Source organism: Colossoma macropomum, unplaced genomic scaffold (genome assembly GCF_904425465.1).
Source record: "Colossoma macropomum unplaced genomic scaffold, Colossoma_macropomum, whole genome shotgun sequence".
Lineage (NCBI taxonomy): Eukaryota > Metazoa > Chordata > Actinopteri > Characiformes > Serrasalmidae > Colossoma > Colossoma macropomum.
The window spans coordinates 11,011,470-11,033,709 of NW_023494787.1; the positions used below are offsets into that span (position 1 = coordinate 11,011,470).

General features: G+C 37.5%; 1 protein-coding gene and 1 long non-coding RNA gene across 2 annotated transcripts; both read left to right on the forward strand.

The window, feature by feature from the left end:
- Positions 1-13,577: 13,577 nt before the first annotated feature.
- On the forward strand, positions 13,578-15,632 carry LOC118804869 (the record flags this gene model as incomplete). Its single annotated transcript, XM_036565488.1, has 1 exon — positions 13,578-15,632. A coding segment is annotated over one exon (2,055 nt), but the record flags the coding sequence as incomplete, so codon positions are not given.
- A 3,460-nt stretch (positions 15,633-19,092) lies between these two features.
- LOC118805027 lies at positions 19,093-21,667 on the forward strand. The gene is made up of 3 exons (XR_005007024.1): positions 19,093-19,178; positions 20,629-20,695; positions 21,259-21,667. It is a non-coding gene; the product is annotated as an uncharacterized LOC118805027 (long non-coding RNA).
- Positions 21,668-22,240: the final 573 nt, after the last annotated feature.

The following is a 22,240-nucleotide window of genomic DNA, read 5'->3' on the forward strand; positions in this document are numbered from 1 at the left end:
ACTAGTATGGAACCACCACCAGCCTGCACAGTGCCTTATTGACAACTAGGGTCCAAGGCTTCATGGGGTCTGCACCACACATGAACCCTACCATCAGCCTGAAGCAATTGGTACCATGACTCATCGGATCACGCCACATGTTGCCAGTCCTCTAGGGTCCGGTTAGCAACCTCCTAAGCCCAGGTGTCATGGTGTCAACAGAGGCAGTCTAGTGGGTCTTCTGCTCCCACAATCCATGGAAGCTAAAGAACGCTGCCCTGACCTGTGGGATATGCATGTGAGGCCTCTTGCATTGAATGTGGATGTGATTTCTGCCGGAGTCACTTGCCTGTTTACACGAACAATTCTAGACAGATGCTGGATCGAGGAATGTTAAATGCCCTCACAACTTCGGAAATGGAATGCCCCACCTGTCTGGCACCCACTATCATGCCTTTGATAATTCACGTTGCCTTGTCATGCGCACGATGGCGAGTGTTCGACCTCACTCACAAGATAATACCTCACAACTTACACAGGTGTGGGCATTCCCAAGCTGCCCCCTGAGGTCACACCATTTCATATCAATTTACATACTGATATCCCATGGCATATCAGTGTAATGTGAAATGTCCCATTCTAGAGAAGAAACTTCCTGATTCAGAATTGTTCACAAAATAAGAATTAGACGTCCGATGGATCTACCTCACTGAAAGTTCTAACACGAAATCGCTACAAATACTAGGTCTGAGACTGAGATTGTTTTATGGTAGTTCTAGGTTAAGGTTTCGGCCTAAAAATGTATTTTTAAAACACATTTGTGGTGGCCAGGTATATGCAGGGCAGAAACATGCAGGCTGTTGATAAGGTCTTAAAAATAAAGTTGCCAGAAAAGGTTCTTGTATGATGCCAAAGTAGAACCACTTTCAGGTTTGCTGACATGTATAAAATAATAAAGATAACTAGCTTACACTAGTTATTATAACATTGTTGTGAGGATTTGTTTTTGGCCACAAGAGCATTAGTGAGGTCAGACTCTAATGTTGGACGATAAGTTCTGGATCTCAAATGCTTCTCCAATGCAGTGCAAAGGTATTGGTTTGAGCTCTCTCCACTCCAGAGAACGTAGATCCATGGCTCCTCACCCCAATGCTGGGGGGCTTTGTACTCCTCTAGCATTGAGCACAGTGATATTAGGCATATATTTGGCTGTTCCAGAGTGTTCAATTCTATTGGCATTGCTTTACTATGGAGATTAAACGAGCTGTGTATGCACAGTTGAACTCCTGTGTCAGCAATGGATGCACTTTAAAATAAGTGAATTCACTAATTAGAAGAGAAGATACTTTTGGATGTGTATATTTCTGTTCTGACTGAAAAAAATTAAGCTAGCTTTGGGAGTGAAGCAGCACTTTTTTACTTTCCTCTCTCTTTTTGCATTTATGCGCTGTACTTGGATAACTTTGTTTGATTTCCCTCTTTTTACCACCTAGGAAATTGCACCAAAGCAGGTACTTTCTGTAATGTAGCTTATCTTTGATTATCTTTTATACATTCACCAGCCACTTTATTAGAAACACCTTGCTTATGCACAGTTAGACTATAACTCCTCTGTTGCTGTGCAGTTTGTCTTTCAATGAGTGGTTGGTTTCTGGATATTCTGGGTGGTGTAAAAGAAAAAATGCAGATACTTGAGACAGGCTAACTATAGTCCATCTTCCATTGCACAATTTATGTTTACCGGATTAATACATCATCCGGGTATCTTTGTTGTATTAAAGAAAGTCATGTGTAACAAACACTGGCTGAAACTTTACCCCTAGGTTAGTGTTTCTAACATATCAACAACCCAAAATTAAGGGCCTTTTGGCTCCAGCAAGTCTGGAATTGAGGTGTAAATCTGTCGGCTTAACACCCCCCAACCCCAGACTCAGTCAGATTTACAGCTGAATCAAGAACCAGCACCCCTCTCCCTTGACCTAGAGGGCAACAGGACAACGCCTCCCTGGAATATTGGCCACATGGCCCTCCAAAGTCCTGTGGACAATCTTATCTTTAAGTAACAGAAAGTACATTTCTAAGGTATATGTCCACTCCAAACCATTCGTTAGAACTCTTTTTAACTAAACTAGACATACCAAAAACGGAACTCGTACGACTTTGGACACCAAAATTCCAACTTTCTAAATTCCCTAGGGATCTCAAGCATGGACCCACAGCACCCCCAAGGGGTGAAACCGCAAATTACCACATCACCACCGTAAGGACTTGTGCTTATAAGGAACCCAAGAAACTTGCTTTGCTTTGTCTGCTTGATTATCAACATTTATACAATCTGTAAGCAATACTACTTGTTGTATTAATCTTGTTGTTGGGTAGTACCTAAATATTACCTGTATCTTTTTCTACTGTTAAGCGCTAGAAATACATAGAGTATAACTTTGATAACAGTCAGACCCAACCATTTAACTGCTGTGAGTTTAGACCATTGACCAATATGTATCCTGAATGTGGTTTGGTGTGTCTTTTCTTTTCTTCCTTTGTTCCTTTCCTTTTATTGTCAATTTTATTTTTCATGCAATGGGTCATGTTCAGATATGATAGGCAAATAGTACCTGTGTTCTTTGACATGTGTTGTGTATCAGGTAACAAGGGTTAAACTCTCTCTTAGAAACATGCCTGAATATCCTAGTTGTTCATTCCTTGATTTTGAAAGTTAAACCAACTTGATGATATAGAAATGTTTCTTTTTCTTTGTTTAAACTAGCTGAAACAAAGGAGGCAGTGATTCTGGGGAAGGCATTCCTAAATTTATGCACAACCAATCAGAGTTGGAAACAATGAGCAGCTAGTAACCTTAGGTGAGGAGAACCTATCAGCACTCTGGCTCCACCTCCAAAGCGTAGGGCCTCCAGCCGAGCAAAACCAGAGTGCACCGCAAAATTCAGTTCAGATTCCTGCGTCGCAACAAAAGGATAGCTAAGTTTCTAAGTTTGTGCCGGCCTTGGTCAGAAAGACAGGAAGTATTAGAACGCTACATTAAGTATTAGAACGCTACATTTTCAGATCTGAAACCTTTGTTTGTTTTGTAACTTGCCTGTTCGTCTACACACCTTAAGTTTGAACCACCCTCAGAGAAGGAAGGTGGATATTTCTTGTCTGACCAGGGAGAATATATCCATAACTTTCGATTCTACTAAAGAGAGATAGTTAGTTAAATTAGTATCACCAGCCTCAGAACCCTGATTGCAACCTGAACCTCGCCAGCGGAGTGGGAGCGGTTCTGACGCCACGGAGACCCAGCATCGCACCCAGAGCCATGCACTGATCTGTGAACAGATCGACCATCGAAAGGCTGGAACCACCATGTGAGCTCTAGCCTTCGATCAAGTCTGTCCTGAGATGACCCCGCCTGAAGTCAGCCCCCGACTCCAACGTAAGCTGGTTCCATCAATTTGCAGTCAGGGCCCTGACGCCAATTTATTTAATAAGAGAACTTTTTATAGGTACATCCAGCCATATAGTTATTCCCGTCCATGCTTAGGTTAATTCTCTAGAGGCTCTCCCAAGCGACTTCCCAGACCACACTGCCTCATACCATTTAGCCGTGAATCACTCTAACTTACTCAAGCTATTTTGTTTTTCATTACTATCACTTTGTTTTGTTTTGTTTTCTGGTTTTATTTTCTATTGTTTATCATTGAATGTAGTCCAAAAGTAGTTTGATATTTAGCCAATAAATTCCCTTTTCTGAAGCATCCTTGGTGCAAGCATTTCTCTCTCTTGCCCTGGTCTGTAGACTTCAAATAAATCCGGGTTACCTCACACCCTCACATAAGGTTCTAGCAATAATAATAAAAAAAAATTGCAAAACCCATCACACTTGTATCATTGATTGTGTACTGCATACTGCTTGCTATGTTTGGGCACAATCAGCATGTAGTAGACTATTTCAAACACAGCCAATAGCCCAGCGTTCAACCTTTCCATACAATGTTAACATCAAACATTATATATAAATTTGACCAAAAGCTGCAGCACTCATTGCAATGCCGATGCCACGCTAGCTCTCTGCCGGATTTGAATTTGGTTTGATTCCTTTGTCTGTTTAAAAGTTAACTTTCTGCATAGCGTGGATAAAACAGTAACTCAGACAAATAATCCACTCAGCAATGACCCTCATTTGCTTTTGTTTTATCTGCTGTAAAATTAAAAATAAAAGTGAAGATATGCGTTTGATTTTGGCTAATGGATCTGAATGTATTTTTTGGCTGAGCATCAGTGAAGTGAGTGGTTAAACTTAAACTGGTAAACCAATCCTACAGAAGCAGATATTAAACAATATACACACAATATTTATATTCTTTTTGCCTTTTTTCCCCTTTTTTAACATCTCTGCAAATGTATGTTTTTTAAACAAGTTTTGTGTTTCTTTAACATAACTGCAAATTTTGGAACCAGTGACTGAACCAAAATGGACGATCTGAACTTTTTCTGGCCCTGATTGTCAGGTATTCAGTGTCAGCACTTAAGAAAAGAAAAAGAAAATTGTATTTAAAAAGTTGATTTTAGTTGGGCGCTATTCTTTGTAGTTATAAACAGGTGGGTCTTGTGGTAGTAAAGGTTGAGAACCCCTGAACTAGAAGAGTAGGTTGACAAGAGGCTGCGCGAGGATGATGAAAAGAAGACAAGTAGCTCAGGTACCCTGATGGTATTGCAGTCATTAAGCTTGCTAAAACCATCCTGAAATACAGTCAGAAGAAATGGCTGTAGTTAAACAACGTTATTCATGTCTAGCTCGCGTCTTTGTCTTCAACAAATGTTTAACATCTTTTGCCAGATATTATGGATTCACTGTTGCAGCACTAAGAAGGATATCAGGCTAAAACTGAGGCAGGCCGCAGGTCAGACCATCTGTTTTTTAATATATTTACGTGACAGTATATAGTTTCACAAAGCACTTAAAGAAGACACAAATAATAAATGAAGCCTGAAAATAAAAATAAATAGAAAATGCAAAGCAGAGTTATTAATATTCATATGTAACTGATAATACATAGTCTGTGTATTTGTGTCACCCTCTGACCCCTGGTCATCACCTCTGCACCAAAGTGCATTTCAAATCAGTGGGAAACACTGGCCAGCATTTCCTAAAGAGAAAACAAAGGGACTCAATGTACCAAATACAGTTTTTGACTTCTTTCTACACTGATGTGAAGTAAATCCACTTGAAGTGTCCTAATCCTGGTAAACATCAGCACAGAGGACCATGCCCACCAGCTTCAAGCTTCAAGGACATCAGCTAGGGCCTCACAGTCGCCATAACAGTGACACTGTCTACTCAAAGGTGAAATGGTTAAAAAACATTACATTAATAGGTTATCTAGCACTGTCATGCAAAACTGTAAAATAGCACTTTATAAACAAGTTATTATTATTATTATTATTATTATTATAGGTGTTAGGTATATATATTGTAGATCTGATGACTGTTAAGTAGCAAAGTTTCCTGGTATACTCAAAGAATTTCTATTGTGACCACTCTTAAACAGTCAGCAAAGTCAAATGTGAAAGATGGAAAATGCCATACTGTCTGATAAGTAAGACTAATAAAATAAAGGGAGAGCTAATAAAGATAAACAAACATCTGTAAAACCCAAAAGAATGAAACCTGGTACACTGTTAGAAACAAAGGTTCTGTGTAGGTACATTTTTGGTTCATCAAGGTACAAACAATGAATATGTTCCCTCAAAGGTATAACAGTGGTTGTAAGGTCCAATTGTGTACCTTAAATAAGTTTTCCAAGTTTTTCTGATCCACTCGTACCAGCACAACACACACTAACACACCACCACCACATCAGTGTTACTGCAGTGCTTAGAATGATCCACCACCCAAATAGTACCTGCTCTCTGAAGGTCCACGGGGTCCTGATCACAAAAAAAGCAATGACTGGCAGTTCATCACATTTCTCCAGGGCTAAAAGCACACTTCCAATAATTTAGAGTTTTAGGATATCTTGAGAATTGCCTTTTTTATGTCAATTTGTCCAGGCTGTTTTCAGTTCACTACAGTTATACACAATTTTTTGTTTATCAAACTAGCCATACTGACATACAGTACATGCAACTAATACACATAACACCAAGACTAGTTTAGTATGCTGCCTTCAAAATAACAAAATACATGCGCTGAATAAAATGGTGCATCATATTCATAATGCCATACCTTGAAGATTTAGATGTGCTGAGAGATGCTGAGAGAGCCTCTTCGATCAAAACAGCTGAACACTGCAGTGCGTTTATAACCCATCGGTTGAAGGACCTCCCCTCTCGTAACAGAAAGTGAAAGTTGGAAGATGTCACTCCCTTTACTGTAAGTGATTTGTTGTATATGTAATGAAATGACTCTCATAAGTATAAAAACCCTTCAGCACAAGACTGCAAAACTGTTAAATCATTTGCCATTGGTTCCTACCTGTAAGCATAGAATGTGCCAACGTATGAAGATGATTTATACATTGGACAGACTTATCTATGCTGTAGTGTTCCAACTTACTGTAGATGCAGCAGTATCTCCCGGTTTCTGTCAGGGATAAACCATGATTAATGGCTTAACTGAGTTGCAAATTTATTAAATACAACTACATTGTTGATTCTATCAATTACACTTTCTGCAAATGTACATTATGTAGATAAACAGTTGCAGACTGTAGCCCATCTGTTTATCCTTTTCTCCTCTATTCATCGGTGGAAATGGACCACCAGAGGACCCCAACAGACCTGATATTATTTGGATGCTGGACCATTCTCAGCAGTGACACTGATGTAGTAGTTGTATTGTAGTGCATGTGGTATTGATAAGAATATATTAGGTATAGTAGTGTTTTTGATGAATGAAAAGTTTGTTTTTGTGTGGTATGTAAGGTGTTTTGTGGGGGTTAGACAATGTTGCAAATAAGGTGCATTGGTTTGGCCGGTAAGGTTCTGTTTAGTATCGTGTTTTGAAAACATGGCTTCTGAATGGATAAAAGGTTGAAACAAACAGGAACAACTGTAATTTTAAGAGTGCAGTAACTTTTCACATGGGTGATTGTATTAGATAATTCTGTGCCCTAAATGATTGAACAAAATAATTGTGTGTTTGTAAAGATCTGAAAGCATTAATCATGGCAGATATGCAGTAATAGAGAAAATCAAGAATGGGGCAAATACTTTTTTTTTTTTTACTGCAGCACTGTATCTATAGGTATACCTTTATAGGGTGTTCAGCCTCCTTTTTAGGTGTCATATAATAGACAAACAAAGAAACATCAGAAAAAAGGAACTGGTCATTTTCAAATCCAGCTCACTGTAGGATTGTGATAACCTACTTGATAGAAGGCCTGAGAAAGACCAAATGACCTGCAACCTGCAAAAGCTGAATGAACAGCTTTTTTTAAACCAGAACAAATGTTCACTTTTTCAGATATCATATAATACACAAACATACAATCAACATACAAACACATTCATAAGCATGCAAATCTCACAAAGTGAGCTATTTCTATAAAGCTTTATCAGTACTAACATTGTCAGTATTAATGCAGTAATGCCTGACGCACTCTGCTGCAGTTATCCAGTCAGCACCATGGACAGCAGCCCAAACTAAAGACAGTTTAATGGCTGGCAGAGAGGAGGAAAATGTAGAGTCACTCAGGGGTGTTGACTGGGCATGTATAGGTCCAGGACTCAGCTCAGTTCATTGTAGGATTGTTTTCGGGTATGCTCTGTCATTTTTTAATTAACCTGTGAAACATACACTTGTTACCTTTTAATTTAATGTGACAAATGCTTACAAATGGGTCATTGTATTTTTTAGTTGCTTGAATTTTTATTAATTTAGATGTCATATTTTCAAAACAGTTAACACATGATACTAAACAGAACCATGCTGGTAAAAACAACAGACTTTATTTAAGGTGTTTTAACCCCCCAATACACTTAACACACCACACAAAAGCATTTTTTTTTCTCTCAAGCAATACAACTCTTAATCTAGTAAATTATTTTAATTAATCAGAAAAAACAATGACAAAACACATCTACATATAAACCAAAAAATATATAGATTTCAACCTATTCAGCCTCATGGTATATGCTAATGCCTTGCTGTAAATAGTTCTAGTATGTGTGGATATAGTAGAATATCAAGATATACATTCTTTTCATATATACTTATATTAACCTAAAGTACTTTTCTTTTCTTTTCACTCCCTTCTTGAAATAAGAATGAGAGTGGTGGAAGGCAGCACTCTCACACTTTATAAAAAACTGGATCCATGCCAGAGGGGCCTGAACAAGAGACTTGGAATTTGTACTGATATGACACTGAAGAACTAAGGTCTAAACTAAAATCTGGGCAGCAGACTGTACTGACTACATTACAGGCTACACTGAGTAGCCAGTTTTAATAAAATTGCTTTTGTATCTTATACATTTAGTCACTGGTCATTTTGTCTTAAACACATACCATATAGGTGCATTTTGTAGGTTTACAGTTACAGAATGTAAAATCTATAGCTCATCTGTTGATTCACAGTTAGTTTAAGCATCCACTTGCCCTCACTTTCTGACCACAATGCTGCTCTTGGCTGGATGTTTTTGAGTGGTGGACTTTTCTCAACCTAGTGGTGAGAATGACAGGTAATTATTTGGCAAGGAAACACAAAACATTTGTGAGGGAACGAGTTTTTTGCGAGGGAACGCAAAACATTTGTGAGGGAATGCAATGTCATTAACTTTTAAAGATGGCCCCTTAGGGGCTCCATACTACCGGCATATTTAAAGAAAGTTAAATTAAATTAAAGTTAAATATCAAGCTTATTCTTATATGTTTGAATAGCCAAAAAATCTAACCCTGTCATATGCTTGAATTACCATATGCTGTACCATTTTCTGCACTGCACAAACTCTATAGCTGACTGAATGGGCAGATTTCCACAGAGTTAATTGCAATTCTCATTAGATAAGAGGTAAGGAGAGCAATAAAGTAAGTCCAGAAAGAGCAAAATAATCAGTCAGTATCTGACTGTAGCAACTGGATGACTTCCATACCATAACTCATCATTTAAGCTGACTGTGGTGCCAAACAATGAGGGTGGAAATTGGCTTCCTCTCTTCATCACTTTTCTGGGAAAACGAAACTGAGAGAAAATGTAAGGATCTGGATCTTGTATTTCAATTAACACATTCATTTCCATCCAGCTGACACTGCTTTATAGACTCAAATGAAAAAGCATGTAAAATATTATGATTAAATGTCAGTATGTGATAATGTCGTTGTATAGACTAAACAATATAAGCAAACGCGCAGATTTACTTTTCTATGCATTAAGGCTTGGCTACAGCCGCTTTCCTCTCATCTCCGCCAGAAAACTTTTCCTCTAAAGTTGAATAGTTTCTTGTAAAATGTCTCTCAGCGTTCGGCTGATTTACGAGGCTAAAGTCGCTTCTCATTCTCCAGCTTCTTGCTGAACTTTCCTGTTCCACCTCAAATTCTGACTGAGGCACCGAATGTAAATGCGGCACCATTTAAGGTGGAACGGGAAAATTAGAAAGAGAAGCAACTTCATCGTCGCAACTTTTTAGTGTTTGACAGTCTCTTGTTGCAGATTTAACGTACCAGGAAACCAACTGCACTGCTTATAAATGCAAATAAGTCCATTCATCTCCAAATGTTCATCTGTCTTTCTCTTTTCATTTTTCGTTCGCTACTAGCCAGGCAAAACCTGCAGTCTGCATGCCAATGGGCCCTTTTCACAAAGAGTCACTTCCAGTTTAAGCATTAGCAGGGTAAAACTCATTTCCGCTCCATACAACTACTGCAGAAGCGATGACAAAATGTTATAGTAGTGAACTATAATGCTCAAATACTGATCTACAACAGACATATGTTAGTTTTCGTGCACTAGCATCACAAATAGTGAGAATAGGAAGTGAATGGAAGCACTGATTTAACTTTAAACAGAGCTAAAATGTGTATCTGTATGTGTGGTGTAGCCCTGTTTCCTGCTGCTGCAGCTACTCACATCAAGCAGTCTCTCTGTCTTTGTACAGCATGCCAGTGATTTCTGTAATATTTGTGTTTTCTAAAGAAAGAAGAACTTTTATATGTAGCATGAATTTGGTTGGACACTGTTTAGCTGTAGTTTGCTAGCTACGCTAGAAGCTATTGCTAACTGTAGCTGTATTCCCAAACAAGGAAGCTAGTTTTCATTAGCCGCTGGCACCAGCTGGCTAACACTTAGCAGGTTATGTGACACATTTACAGCATGCCAGCAACTTCTGACATAAACGCAAACCAGAATGTTTATATGTAAAGTCTGTTTTACAGACCTCGTTTAAACTCTCTTTTAGCTTATGGTAGGCTAGCAGGCTACAGTCGCTAATTAGCTAGCCTACCATTAGCAGTTTGAGGAACACCAGCTTCGTATGAGTAGCACACTTTAAAGCTAGCTGGCTAGCTGTGTTAGCGATCTGCCAAACAGCATTATTCTTTTAGTTTCATGGTGATTTTTGAAGCATTACTTTGGATAACATCCACCTTTCACTGCTCAATCAAAAACGTGACTCCTAGCTAACTTGTATCTTAGTATCGCGGTTAAGCTGCAGCGTTTAGATTTCCATTTTCTGGCATAGCTAGCTTAGCTCGTTGTTTGTGATCTGTGAAGAGCCATGTGAGGTCTCTGACATAATCTGCCAGCCAATGTTAGCTGTTTGTACCAAGCTGATCATGTAAGAATTATTCATTGACAGTTTATTACCTTCATTAGCTTTTTAAAGATGAGTACAAAGTTAGCTGGTGATGCAGAAAAGCTGCTTTATGTTAGCCAAATAATCTAGTTAGCAATAGCTTCTAGCCAGCATAGCTAGCTAGCTTAATATAAATGGATTCTATCAAATTCATGCTACATATAAAAGTTCTTCTTGCTCAGAAATATTACAGAAATCGCTGGCATGTTGTAGAAAGACACAGAGACTGCTTGATGTGAGCAGCTGCAGCAGACTGCAGTAAAAACAAGGCTAACGTTATCCCACACATACAGCATCTTAGCTCTGTTTAAAGTTAAATCAGTGCTTCCATCCACTTCGTATTCTCGCTGTTTGTCACGACAGTGCAGGAAAACTAACATATAGCTGTTGTAGCTCAGTGTTTGAGCATTATAGTTCTCTACTAAAACATTTTGTCATCGCTTCTGCATTGGTTATATGGAGCAGAAATAAGTTTTAGCCTGCTAACGCTTAAACCGGAAGTAATCACAACTCTTGTGAAAAGGGTCAATTCTCAGTCGTTGCGAAACAGGGCTTCCGCGCTATGTTGCGCATGCCCTGTCTCGAAGATATTTTACTGACACGTTATCCCCCCTCCCCTTACTCTCTAGAATGAGACCAAAACCGAAGTTCTAAAATCACTAATGAAAACGGGTAGGACGGCTATAATGTGCTGCGTGGTCATCCGTTACCACTGGATATTATTTCACCGTAACAGCGCATGTTATCGCAGATGAGTGGCAGCAGCGTCTCATGTGCTCCAAAGGCAGTGAATGAGAGCCTTCCGGTTCACTTGCCACATCACTTCCATTTGTTTTATTAATAAAAGATATTGGACGTAAATGCATTATAGATCATTACAAATACTTTGCTTTAAAACTACCAAGTCCTCACACAGTGAGAAAATAGAAATCATGTATAGAAAAAAAAGATGCCTCAAGATGCATCGATAATCGTTTTATAATCGCATCGCAGCCCTCTGAATCGTAATCGAATCGAATCGTGAGGTGCCTAGAGATTCCCACCCCTAATTTATATATATATATATATATATATATATATATATATATATATATATATATATATATATATATATTACCTTAAGTGAGTCTAAGCCAGGGGTGATTTTAAGATCAGAGCTTAGGGGTGCAATGAGACCAGAACCCACAACCCAATGGCACAACATCTTGCTTCTCTCACTTGAATTCCAACAGTGAACAACCTGCAACATTAGCTGGCTAGATAAAAAACATCAGATAGCTCACAGTAACAACATAAAGAGTGATCTGTGATTCAGTGCAGCAAAAATAAGGACTGCTGTTAATGACTGTAATGGTTTGGTGGTGAATGATAAGAAATCCTTGTCTGCGGTACTTACTGGAGCCACAACACCAGTCACACTGTAACTGGCTCAAGTGCGAGCATGTGTGTGTGTGGGCACGCATGCTTAGCGCAGCTACAGCACAGCTTTGGATAGAGACGGGCGGGAGAAGAGGGAGGTTGCCTGCGTCATCCTGCTTTATAAATGCACTGCAGCGCTTCGTTTATTGTTTGGAGGAAGCTGAGAGATCCACATCTATACCTTGTCTGAAAATAGTCTTAATAAAAAGGTAAGACATCTAATCAAAACAAATATTGTTTTATTTAATGCATGGTTTTGATTCTAGTTATTTTGAAACACCTTGAAAACTTATATTGATGGCATATTAAACTAAACTCTAAATGCTATGTAATTAATTGTATGTATTTATTGCATTCATTATGTATCATTATGGCTCATTTGATAAACAAAAGTCAATGTATGATGTGCAGACCAAAGAATAGTGTAACTGTAAAGAATAGTGTAATTGTAAAGAAATCAACATTTGCATCCAAAAAAACTCACTTTGAGTGAGTTAGTTTCTTTTATCTGTGGCTTTAAATTGAAAATGGACAGGACAAATCCACAGGAAATTGACAATTCATCTTGTTCTTACCTTTTATTGTGCTTTTTGTTCAAGAAAACTTGGCTGATAATTCTCTGGGTTTCACTGTTAGGGTAATGTAAATCTAATGCATATGTTGCACATAAAGCTTTATGTAATGATTGGTATCAAAGTGTTTTTTTGAAGGGACAGTGAAATATTACTTAAACCTTATACTCCTCTAGCATTGTGGAAATATAATGAGTTGTAAATAGGTGTTAATAAGTGCTTTTAACTTTTAACACAAACACCCTTAAGTGATGGCTTAATTTGAATCTTTGTAGGTACTCATAGCTTAGGGATGGTAAACGTGGGTTGATCTCGGTTATTAGCAGAATATTTGACGTTCTTTCTTCATGATGAATGAATTCATTATGAAAATGTGCTGAACAGAATGCTACAGAAATGGCGATTAGCGGTGATTCAATCAGTAAAGCGACCCTCTGAAAATGTTTTTTTTTAAAAGAACAGTCCCATCTTAGGATGAGACTTTTGCAAGTTACATTCTGTTGGTTCTCAGAGCTGCGTTTTTGAGATTGGCTTTAATTACAAGATTCTGGAATTTTCCTGATGAACATTGACAATGTTATCAGCTTCAGAGTGGGTTTCTACATTTGAGATCCAAAAATGTCAATGTGTAGAGTAAATGAGATGTGATTTGACAGTTTTATATAACCAACAAGGGCAGCATAAGCAATAACTTTATTTAACAAATATAACAAATTTAGCACATGAGCTTTATTGAATACTTTAGTGTAATAATGAGCTTTTGTAATACAAATTGGTTAATGTAAATTTTACTGACAAATCGTGACTTCAAATCAAATTGCAATGACAACTAAAAGCCTCACCAAAGCTGAGGAGATGAGAAACCAAACCAAACTTGTGATGCAGCCTTATGCCAACTGGGAGGAATACCTGACTCCTGCACCGCTCTCCATAGCCATCCTGGGAGAGCTGGTCTTCATCTCCTCCAAAACAGATTTCTCTATTAACAAAAACCCTCCTAAAGACGACTACAAGTACATCAAATACCCAGATTCATTTCGTGCCTGTCTCATGCAAGTGTGTAACTCTGGCTGGTGGGCTTTCAATGAGGCCCACAAGAACATGGATCAGATTCGGCTGCACACCATTGCTGTTCCAGACTACATGAAGACTGCAGTGAAGATTCTTTTCCAAGGTAATGATGAAGTTGTTAAAGCACATCTTCCTGGCCAACTGGAGAACATTCGTGTCATTGCAGATGACTGTCTAAACCTGGCCAGATCGACAGAAGAGAGATTCATAAAGGTCATTAATATCATACAAGAGTTGCTGGAAGCATGTATAAATGCTGAGCACTTTCATGGAGAAGAGAAGGAAGCAATGAAAAAGAAATTGGAGGAGAACAAAATGAGGAAACAGTCAACAGAAGAAGCTGTTAAACATTCTGAAAAGGTAGTTAAAATCATGGAAGAGGAACTGAAAGAAGCATGTGATGCCTATAAGAAAGCAATGGATTCCCTTCCCAGTGGATGGAGCATAGTGGGAATGGATTGTGTTGCAGCTTTGACTGAGAGTGTCACAGTTCTAGTCACTGGAGTGACAGCTGCTGTGACTCAGCCAGTGGTTCAAATATGTAAAGCTTCAAAAACAATTGCAGACACTGTGAAAGATATAAAAGGCTCTTCTGCAGATACAGTTGATAAAATAAATATCTACAGCAAATCAGCAGAAATCTTGATGTGCACAGAGTTTATCCAAAAATATGTGCAGAATAATGACATTGACTGGAAGAATCTGTATGATCAGAAGAACAAATCTACAGAAACCGACTTTGCAAAAAAGCAGTTTCAAAGAATCAATAGCAGTTTAGAAAAAATCCCAGAATGCAATGCCAATAAACAAGCCCAAACATTATGTGAAGAGGGAATTAACATCTGTGAAGAACTGGCAAAATATGCATCAGATGGGAAATGTGAAGAAGAAAAAACAAAGGACTTGATCGGGAAAATCAGAACACTGACAGATTCAGCCCGCAGTTTTGACTGCAAAAGCAAAAATGTCACAAAAACTCCTTCCCTGATTCCAAAACCACCTATGCTGTTTAAAGAAGAAAGTAAATCAGAGAGGAAAGGTGCTTCAGAAAAGGCATCAGAGAATGCCAGGTTCCGCATAGAGCAGAGCCGAGCTCAACTGAACAATACCAGAGAGATCTATGAGAAGAGTGTGGAGAACATGGAGAGAAACCAAAAGGAACTGACTGAAATCCTGATCACCATGAGGAACTGTGAAGTCAAAGAGATAGACTTTAACACCACCATACAAATGCTGGTCAAAGGGATGGATGCCATGGGGAGAGTGAAGGAGCAGTGGGAGAAGATGGTGCGTTTCTTTCAGATGGTGTCCAACATTGTGAAAGTCAGCCTGACCACAACTCTCAAAGATTTTGTCTCCACATCTGAGAAGACTGAGTCACTTTCCTACAACTCAAAGCTCTTCTCCAAAGACCTGCTGTACAATCAAGCTTTTCAAGCAACTAACATCGCCAGCCTCGTCCACATGATCTCAGAAACCTACACTGAAGTGTCTGACAAGTATCTCATGGATCGTGTCAGCTCACTGGGGAAGCTTATGGCCATGGACAAGGAAAAACCAGAGTTTGAAAAGGAGCGTCTGCAGTTACAGAACGGCTGTGATGAAGCTCAGAAAGGCATTTTCCAGCTTGTTCGCATGAATAAAGATGAATTTGAAAAGAATATTGATTCAAGACTAGAGAAGATTGATAAAGAGTTGCTGGCCATTCTTCCCTCTGCTCCTCCAGAAGAGATGAAGAGCATTCAAGCAGCTGTTGAAAGTGGATTGACAGAAGACGATGAAGAACAATATATTTGATTGCACGTGCAGAAGTCATTCTCATTTAGTGACATGCCATTTCTAGAAGAAACTAGACGATAATGTCTAGTTTGCCTTGATGTCCCCCCTGTTCATTTTGCATTAAACATTTTCTATGAAAAGAACTGATGAAAAATAAGAAAATAAGGTTATATATATATATATATATATATATGTTATAACTAAAATATATTATATAATATATTGTATATAACTAAAAACCTCAAACCACCTTGTTTGTTAACTTAACAGCTACTTTAATTATTCCAACTTCAGCTAATATTTAATATTGTACCATGTCTAATTGAATACTATACCTAACATCATCATATAGTTACAATCTTATTAACATCCAGAGGTGTAAAGCACTGTTACTGTAGTAATAATTTAATTCATATTTAAAAATATTAGTAAAGAAAATACTCAAGTAATAAGAAAGAAGAAGTAGTTCTTTGGAAAACTATTTGAGTCAGCTACATCATTGGAAATAATCTGTACAAACAAAACTAAAGCAAAACATAATATATTAGAAAACATTTTGAGCTCTGAGACTGATCACAGTACACTCTGCTAGTGCACATTTACACATTGCATTAAACTACATGCATTTCATGATTATATGATTATACAAAAATTAAAATAGCAAAGTAAAAGTAATTCATTAAAAATTTACTTAAGTAAGAGTAAAAAGTACCCTTACAGGGAAAACTGTACCCAGGTACAGTAACGAGAGTAAATGTAACTTGTTACTTACACCTCTGTTAACAACACATTTGAATTCATCACAATGGTGGAAAAGTAGCTAGGTACTCTCACCTCTCTCTCATTATTTCATGAAGCTGCAGTTTTCTCGTCTAATCTCATTTGACTGGTGCACACTCCTCTGCAGCTGTAAGTGATCATAAGATAAGACCTATAACCATACTTATAATTAAGTTATGTATAAACACCACTGTACTGCAAACTATTAATGTTCTACATGTTCTCAATGGTTACTATCTTAGATTATCTCAGATTATTTATCATGTATGTCTGTGTATATATTACCCTTTAACAAATTATGTAGGATTTGTTCAACTTATTTCATCTAGTAATTATGCACAAACTAATTATAAACAAATATAGTAACTGTTTGTAACTAATAATGCAATTTACAGAAGGAACTAATACAGTAACTTTAATTTATTAATAATTAATAAATACTTGTGGTAAAAACAGCAAACGTTGAATAGTAAGAATCAAATGTGTGTTGAGCAACTTAATGAATAAAAAAACATACATAAATTCATCTGGTATTTACTGCTGAATAATTTTAATGGAAGAAGGGTCCCACTATATTTAAGTGTCTCTAATAACTGTGTAGTTACCATTAACGATACAACAATGTAACGATTGGTGATGTATTCACTGTAACAGATTACAGCTTCTCTAAATACAGGTATTTATTAACAGTTTTACTCATGTAATTACGCATGTGTCTTAATCAATTGAGTACCATTGGGATGAACAGTGGAGGGGATGAACAGGACCGTCTGGTAAAGAGGTAAAGAAATTGTATTAGCTGTAAAACAGCTTTCATAGAAATACAAAAATTATGCGCTTTATGCTTTATGTAGTAATATATTCGGTATTATGCGTTATGTGTTGGAATGTGTATGTGACCTTTGTGCAGTACCTTAGGACATTCTGAGAACAGTTCTCGCTGTCTGTTCAGTCTGTTCAGTGTGTCATCTTGTTGACTGTGCAAGCAAATAAAGTCTGTTCTCCAGACACAAGGCTGGCCTCTGGTTTCAATGAGGGTTTGATTCAACAGTATTAATACTTTTATTTGCACTGTAACTTATTTGTGATGTTTATACAGCATTGTTGCTTTACTCTCAGTGGTATTGTCCTGTAGAATCTTTCTACAATCAAATGTTTTCCCATCTCAAGCACAAATATTCTTGAAATAGTATACATTTCTAACTCAAATAGATGGTGTTATGCATCAACACTGTTGCAGATATTTGCTCTACCTACATATGTTTCTAAAATGCTGCAAAGATACGATCTACATATGATACTGTTTTGCATGCCATAGGCCTCAGATTTTTCTTAAAATAAAGATTTTAACTGGGAATATTATCAAAAAGTCATGTTAAAATATACCTCTTTATTATTTCTTATTTTTACGAAATAGACAAATTAACAGGGTTGACAGGTACACAACAGTAGTGACAAAAATAACATGACTGAGGAGACTTGAGAGAAAAGGTAACAGAAGATATATCAGTTTACAATATTTTTTATTTCAGCCGTCTCTGAAAATATGGCACAATTAGCTGCTTCAGAGAAGCAATGGCGTTCGCCTTAACATGAAATAGTACCTTGTTGAACCTATGATTGCTTTTGTGGTTCACCAGTTATTGGTGGTAATTGGTAATGCTTCTATATCTTTTGCATATATATATATATATATATATATATATATATATATACTAGTTTATGGAGAAACTACTTTGTTCACTGAAACATACTATATGTTTCTTTTTTAGCTATATTGGTTCAGTAGACATACATGATGATTTACTACTCATAATTTTGGTTTACTGATCTATACATGGCTTGCACAATTATGAAATGGTAATGAGATATATGGATTAGTCACAGAACATTCATGTGTTCATATATGTATTTGGTTATTTAGCATATATATTGGGTAATTTATATTGGTTTGATGGTACGTCTGTAGGATTCTAAGTTTATACATTGGTTATCTACCATGTAAATTCTCAGCACTGCAGTAACACTGACGTGGTGTTGGTGTGTTAGAGTGTGTTGTGCTGGTACGAGTGGATCAGACACAGCAGTGCTGCCGGAGTTTTTAAACACTTTGTCCACTCACTGTTCACTCTATTAGACACTCCTACCTTGTCAGTCCACCTTGTAGATGTAAAGTCGGAGATGATAGCTCATCTGCTGTTGCACAGTTTGTGTTGGTCATCCTCTGCTGGCTGGATATTTTTGGTTGGTGGACTATTCTCAGTCCAGCAGGGACACTGAGGTGTTTAAAATCTCGAGCAGCACTGCTGTGTCTGATCCACTCAGACCAGCGCAACACACACTAACACACCACCACCACATCAGTGTTACTGCAGTGCTGAGAATGATCCACCACCCAAATAGTACCTGCTCTGTGAGGGTCCATGGGGGTCCTGAGCACTGAAGAACAGGGTAAAAGGGGGCTAACAAAGTATGCAGAGAAACACACTGAAAAAAATGAACTTGGCCCTTAGTAAATTTTACATAATAAAATTGTGCATGTTTTTCTCAATTTAAATGTGTTTTTGCTTTAACTAAATAATAATAAGCAATGTTGAAAACCGGTAAACTAAGCATGTGAAACTCGCTTAAAGTGAACTAGAAATAAGTATGTTGTGTCCAGGGGTAGAAACTGCGCATGCGCATGCACAACTTTTCCCCGAGCTGACAGCAGCCATTTTCTACACCTCGTCTCTGGGAAGGTTTGGCTTACCTGAGGAAATTCTGTCCTCTTACATTCACAAGGTAGGAGATTGTATATTGTCTGTTGTTTGTCATTATGGACATCTAACATGTTCATGACATTTACGCAGAGAAATACTGGCAAAAACGTAATGTTAAGGGAGGACTTAGCATGGCTTAAAATCCGCTAGCTAGTTAGCTAACTTAACCTAGCTAGCTATAGCCAGGTCAGTTCAAACCGATGCAGATTCAAAGAACACAGAACAATACTCAGTCAGATAATCACTGAACTCACTAAAGATCGCAGTGTGTTAACTGTAAAGGTCAGTGTTTTAATATAGTGTGTCCTTCATAAGTATCTGTTGAGCTCCTCACTAAGTTTGCTCATCAACACAACCGTTAGCTGACGGTACTGTGGACCTAGCCTAGCTAGCCTGCTAGCTAAGTGACGGCGCCATTTTCTGAAGTTCACTGCAGACGAGTGCGTTTAGCTGCTGTGTCGTCGTACAGGTACATGGTGAAATAGAGTTTAGATGGTTGTAGACGCCAAACACAACGCAGCGTTGGATATAGGTTAACAGTTAACTTTGATGAAAACGTACAGTTAAGGGACGACTAGCATAGCATAAGTTTGTGAGGGGCTCAATTCAGCGCATATTCGAAATAAACAGACCTAGCTAGCGTTAGCTAGCTGTGTGTCTTTGACGTGACCTATAACTAATAATCTTTTCCCGCGGAGGAGGCTGTGCTCGCTTCCTGTGATTTTGGATGTGATATTTGGGTGCCTGGTGTCCACAGACCCGTGTAATTTCAGCCTTAGTTAGCTAGCTAATAGTTAACTAGCTCCACCGAGCCTGTGGTTTGGATATGGAGCCAGCAAATTCTATTGTAGCTAGCGTTAGCTTAGCAAACACAGCGTTAGCAGCTAGCTAGTAAGTTACAGACATCAGCTACCTGGTTTAATTTCAACGTTTTGTCTATTTAACACTTAATGCTCTGTTCAATGAACCCAGTTCGTAATGTGTTGTTCCAACATGGACTTTGATACCGTTAGTGCAGCTGGCTAGGGTTAGTTAGCTAAGCAAACGTTAGTGTTACCAGCTAGCTGGCTAACTTCGCTAGTAGACTGCAAGCACCACGAAGCAGGTTTAAGATTAATTTCAGCTTTCTGTTCTTTCAACAGAAGGATAAGCGGTTTAGATGATGGATGAATGTTCCTTCAACACCAATCGCTCCACTTTGCTCTGTCAGAATTGTCAGTGGAGATTTTTAGTTCAGCGTAATAGAATCCGTTATCTTGTTAATTAGCAAGCTAATGATAACTGTTCAGCCCAGTAGTGGAAAAGATAAAATAATATATATTATTGTAAGACTATTAAATTTCAACCAAAATAATGCTCTGTTATGGCCTTCCACATGGGGAGATAAAACATTAAAGTAAAGCTTATGTTTAAGATAAAATGTTAACATGGTTTTTCATTTAATTTTATTTAAATGTCCTCTTTGCTTATAGGTTAAAGCTTAACAAGGTTGTTGAGTGCCATGTTTTAAAGGATTCTGTGGCATGTTCTAAGTCTCTGGTAAGTGCATTTTTATGATCCAGATTTGATATTTAACTATGAGGCTATTTGTTTTGTAAAGCTACTTTTTATTTATTTGTTTTATTGTTCAAATTAGTAATCATTTTTCAGTCTCTAAGATGATCGGGATTTTGATGTTCATATGTTTCTTTTATCTGTTTCTTGTATGCTTGTCAAGTTAATGTACCCCTATTTTTATTTTATTTTAGAATTTTTTATTTTTTTATTTATTACTATTTTTTTTTAAACAGTTGAAGGTATATTCTAACAAGTGCAATCAATATGTAAGTATGTTAGCACCAACCATAGATTGTAGGTGCTAGTGTGAGAAGGATGAACTAGAAGTATCCATTTTGTAATGTATATTTTACCATTGAATGGAGTTTTGTGGAGATGGGGGCTGATTTTATTTAGATTCATCATAAGTATTTGATATTAAAAAAAAACTGTCAGAGGTGCCTGGAAGTATTTAGAAGAGCTCAAATGAGAAATAAACTGAACTTACTCTTTATGGAGCAAGAGTACAATGGAGTTTAGTATTAATAACAAGATTTAATTTGTAGGACATTCATGGTGAAGACATATTGAGAGACCAGCACAGCACTGAAATGGACATTTATGTCATCAGAAGAGGGTGGAGCTCTTGGAGAATATGAAGACGATGACGCTGATGGAAACATTATTGTAGGAAACATCAAATCAGTTGCACCAGACTGCAGTAATGCTTGGAGTAATCTATGCACTGAATATGGCTCATCACAATGGGTGGAAATACTGCTATGAATTTGTACATTCCTCATGCCAAAGCATGGTGCAAAATTCTCCCCTAATATTCTTGGTTTGGAGAACAAAATCTTGGGATAGTCAAAGTAGGCTGTCTATTCTGGAAATATATGAAACTTTTCACACCAGCTTCTACTTTGATTGAAAAGCAATGGGCTTTTGAACAAATCTTAAGTCACATGAAACAAGAATGGCTGTATTTGTCAACATCTCTTTTAAAATTCAATGACTTTTCAGTGATTTTCTATACAACGTCAAGATCTTCATGTTTAAGAACAATTTGTCTTAAAACAGCACGCAGTTAAATTTTAGTCTTTTTTTGCTAAAGCTGGACAATGTAGCCTTTTGAACAGTTTGAGCTCTATAAATTTTCACCCTAAATTTGCAAAGTCTAACAAGCAAAATAAGGTTGTGCTAACTTGAGGCAGTGCTTTGACAAGAAGGCTGTACTCTGTAGGCACTATTTCTGGGGCATTATTTTGATGATTGATGACAATTGGATATTGTATAAAGTTGTATAATATTAATACTGTTATTGTGCTGTTCTATTTTAAATATCTGCTGTTGTAAAGTTGCACGTAAGGTTAGTGTTATCATTACGTAATTACTGAATGTTACTTCATTGTTTCACGAATTCTGGGCCATTACTTAAGACTTAATTAACTGTGATTAAAGGCTCACACATTTAGGTGAATGTGTTTATAATTGCAGTGTTCTGTTTGAAGCTTATTGTTGTATGTAAACTTGCATTTTAGCTTGTGT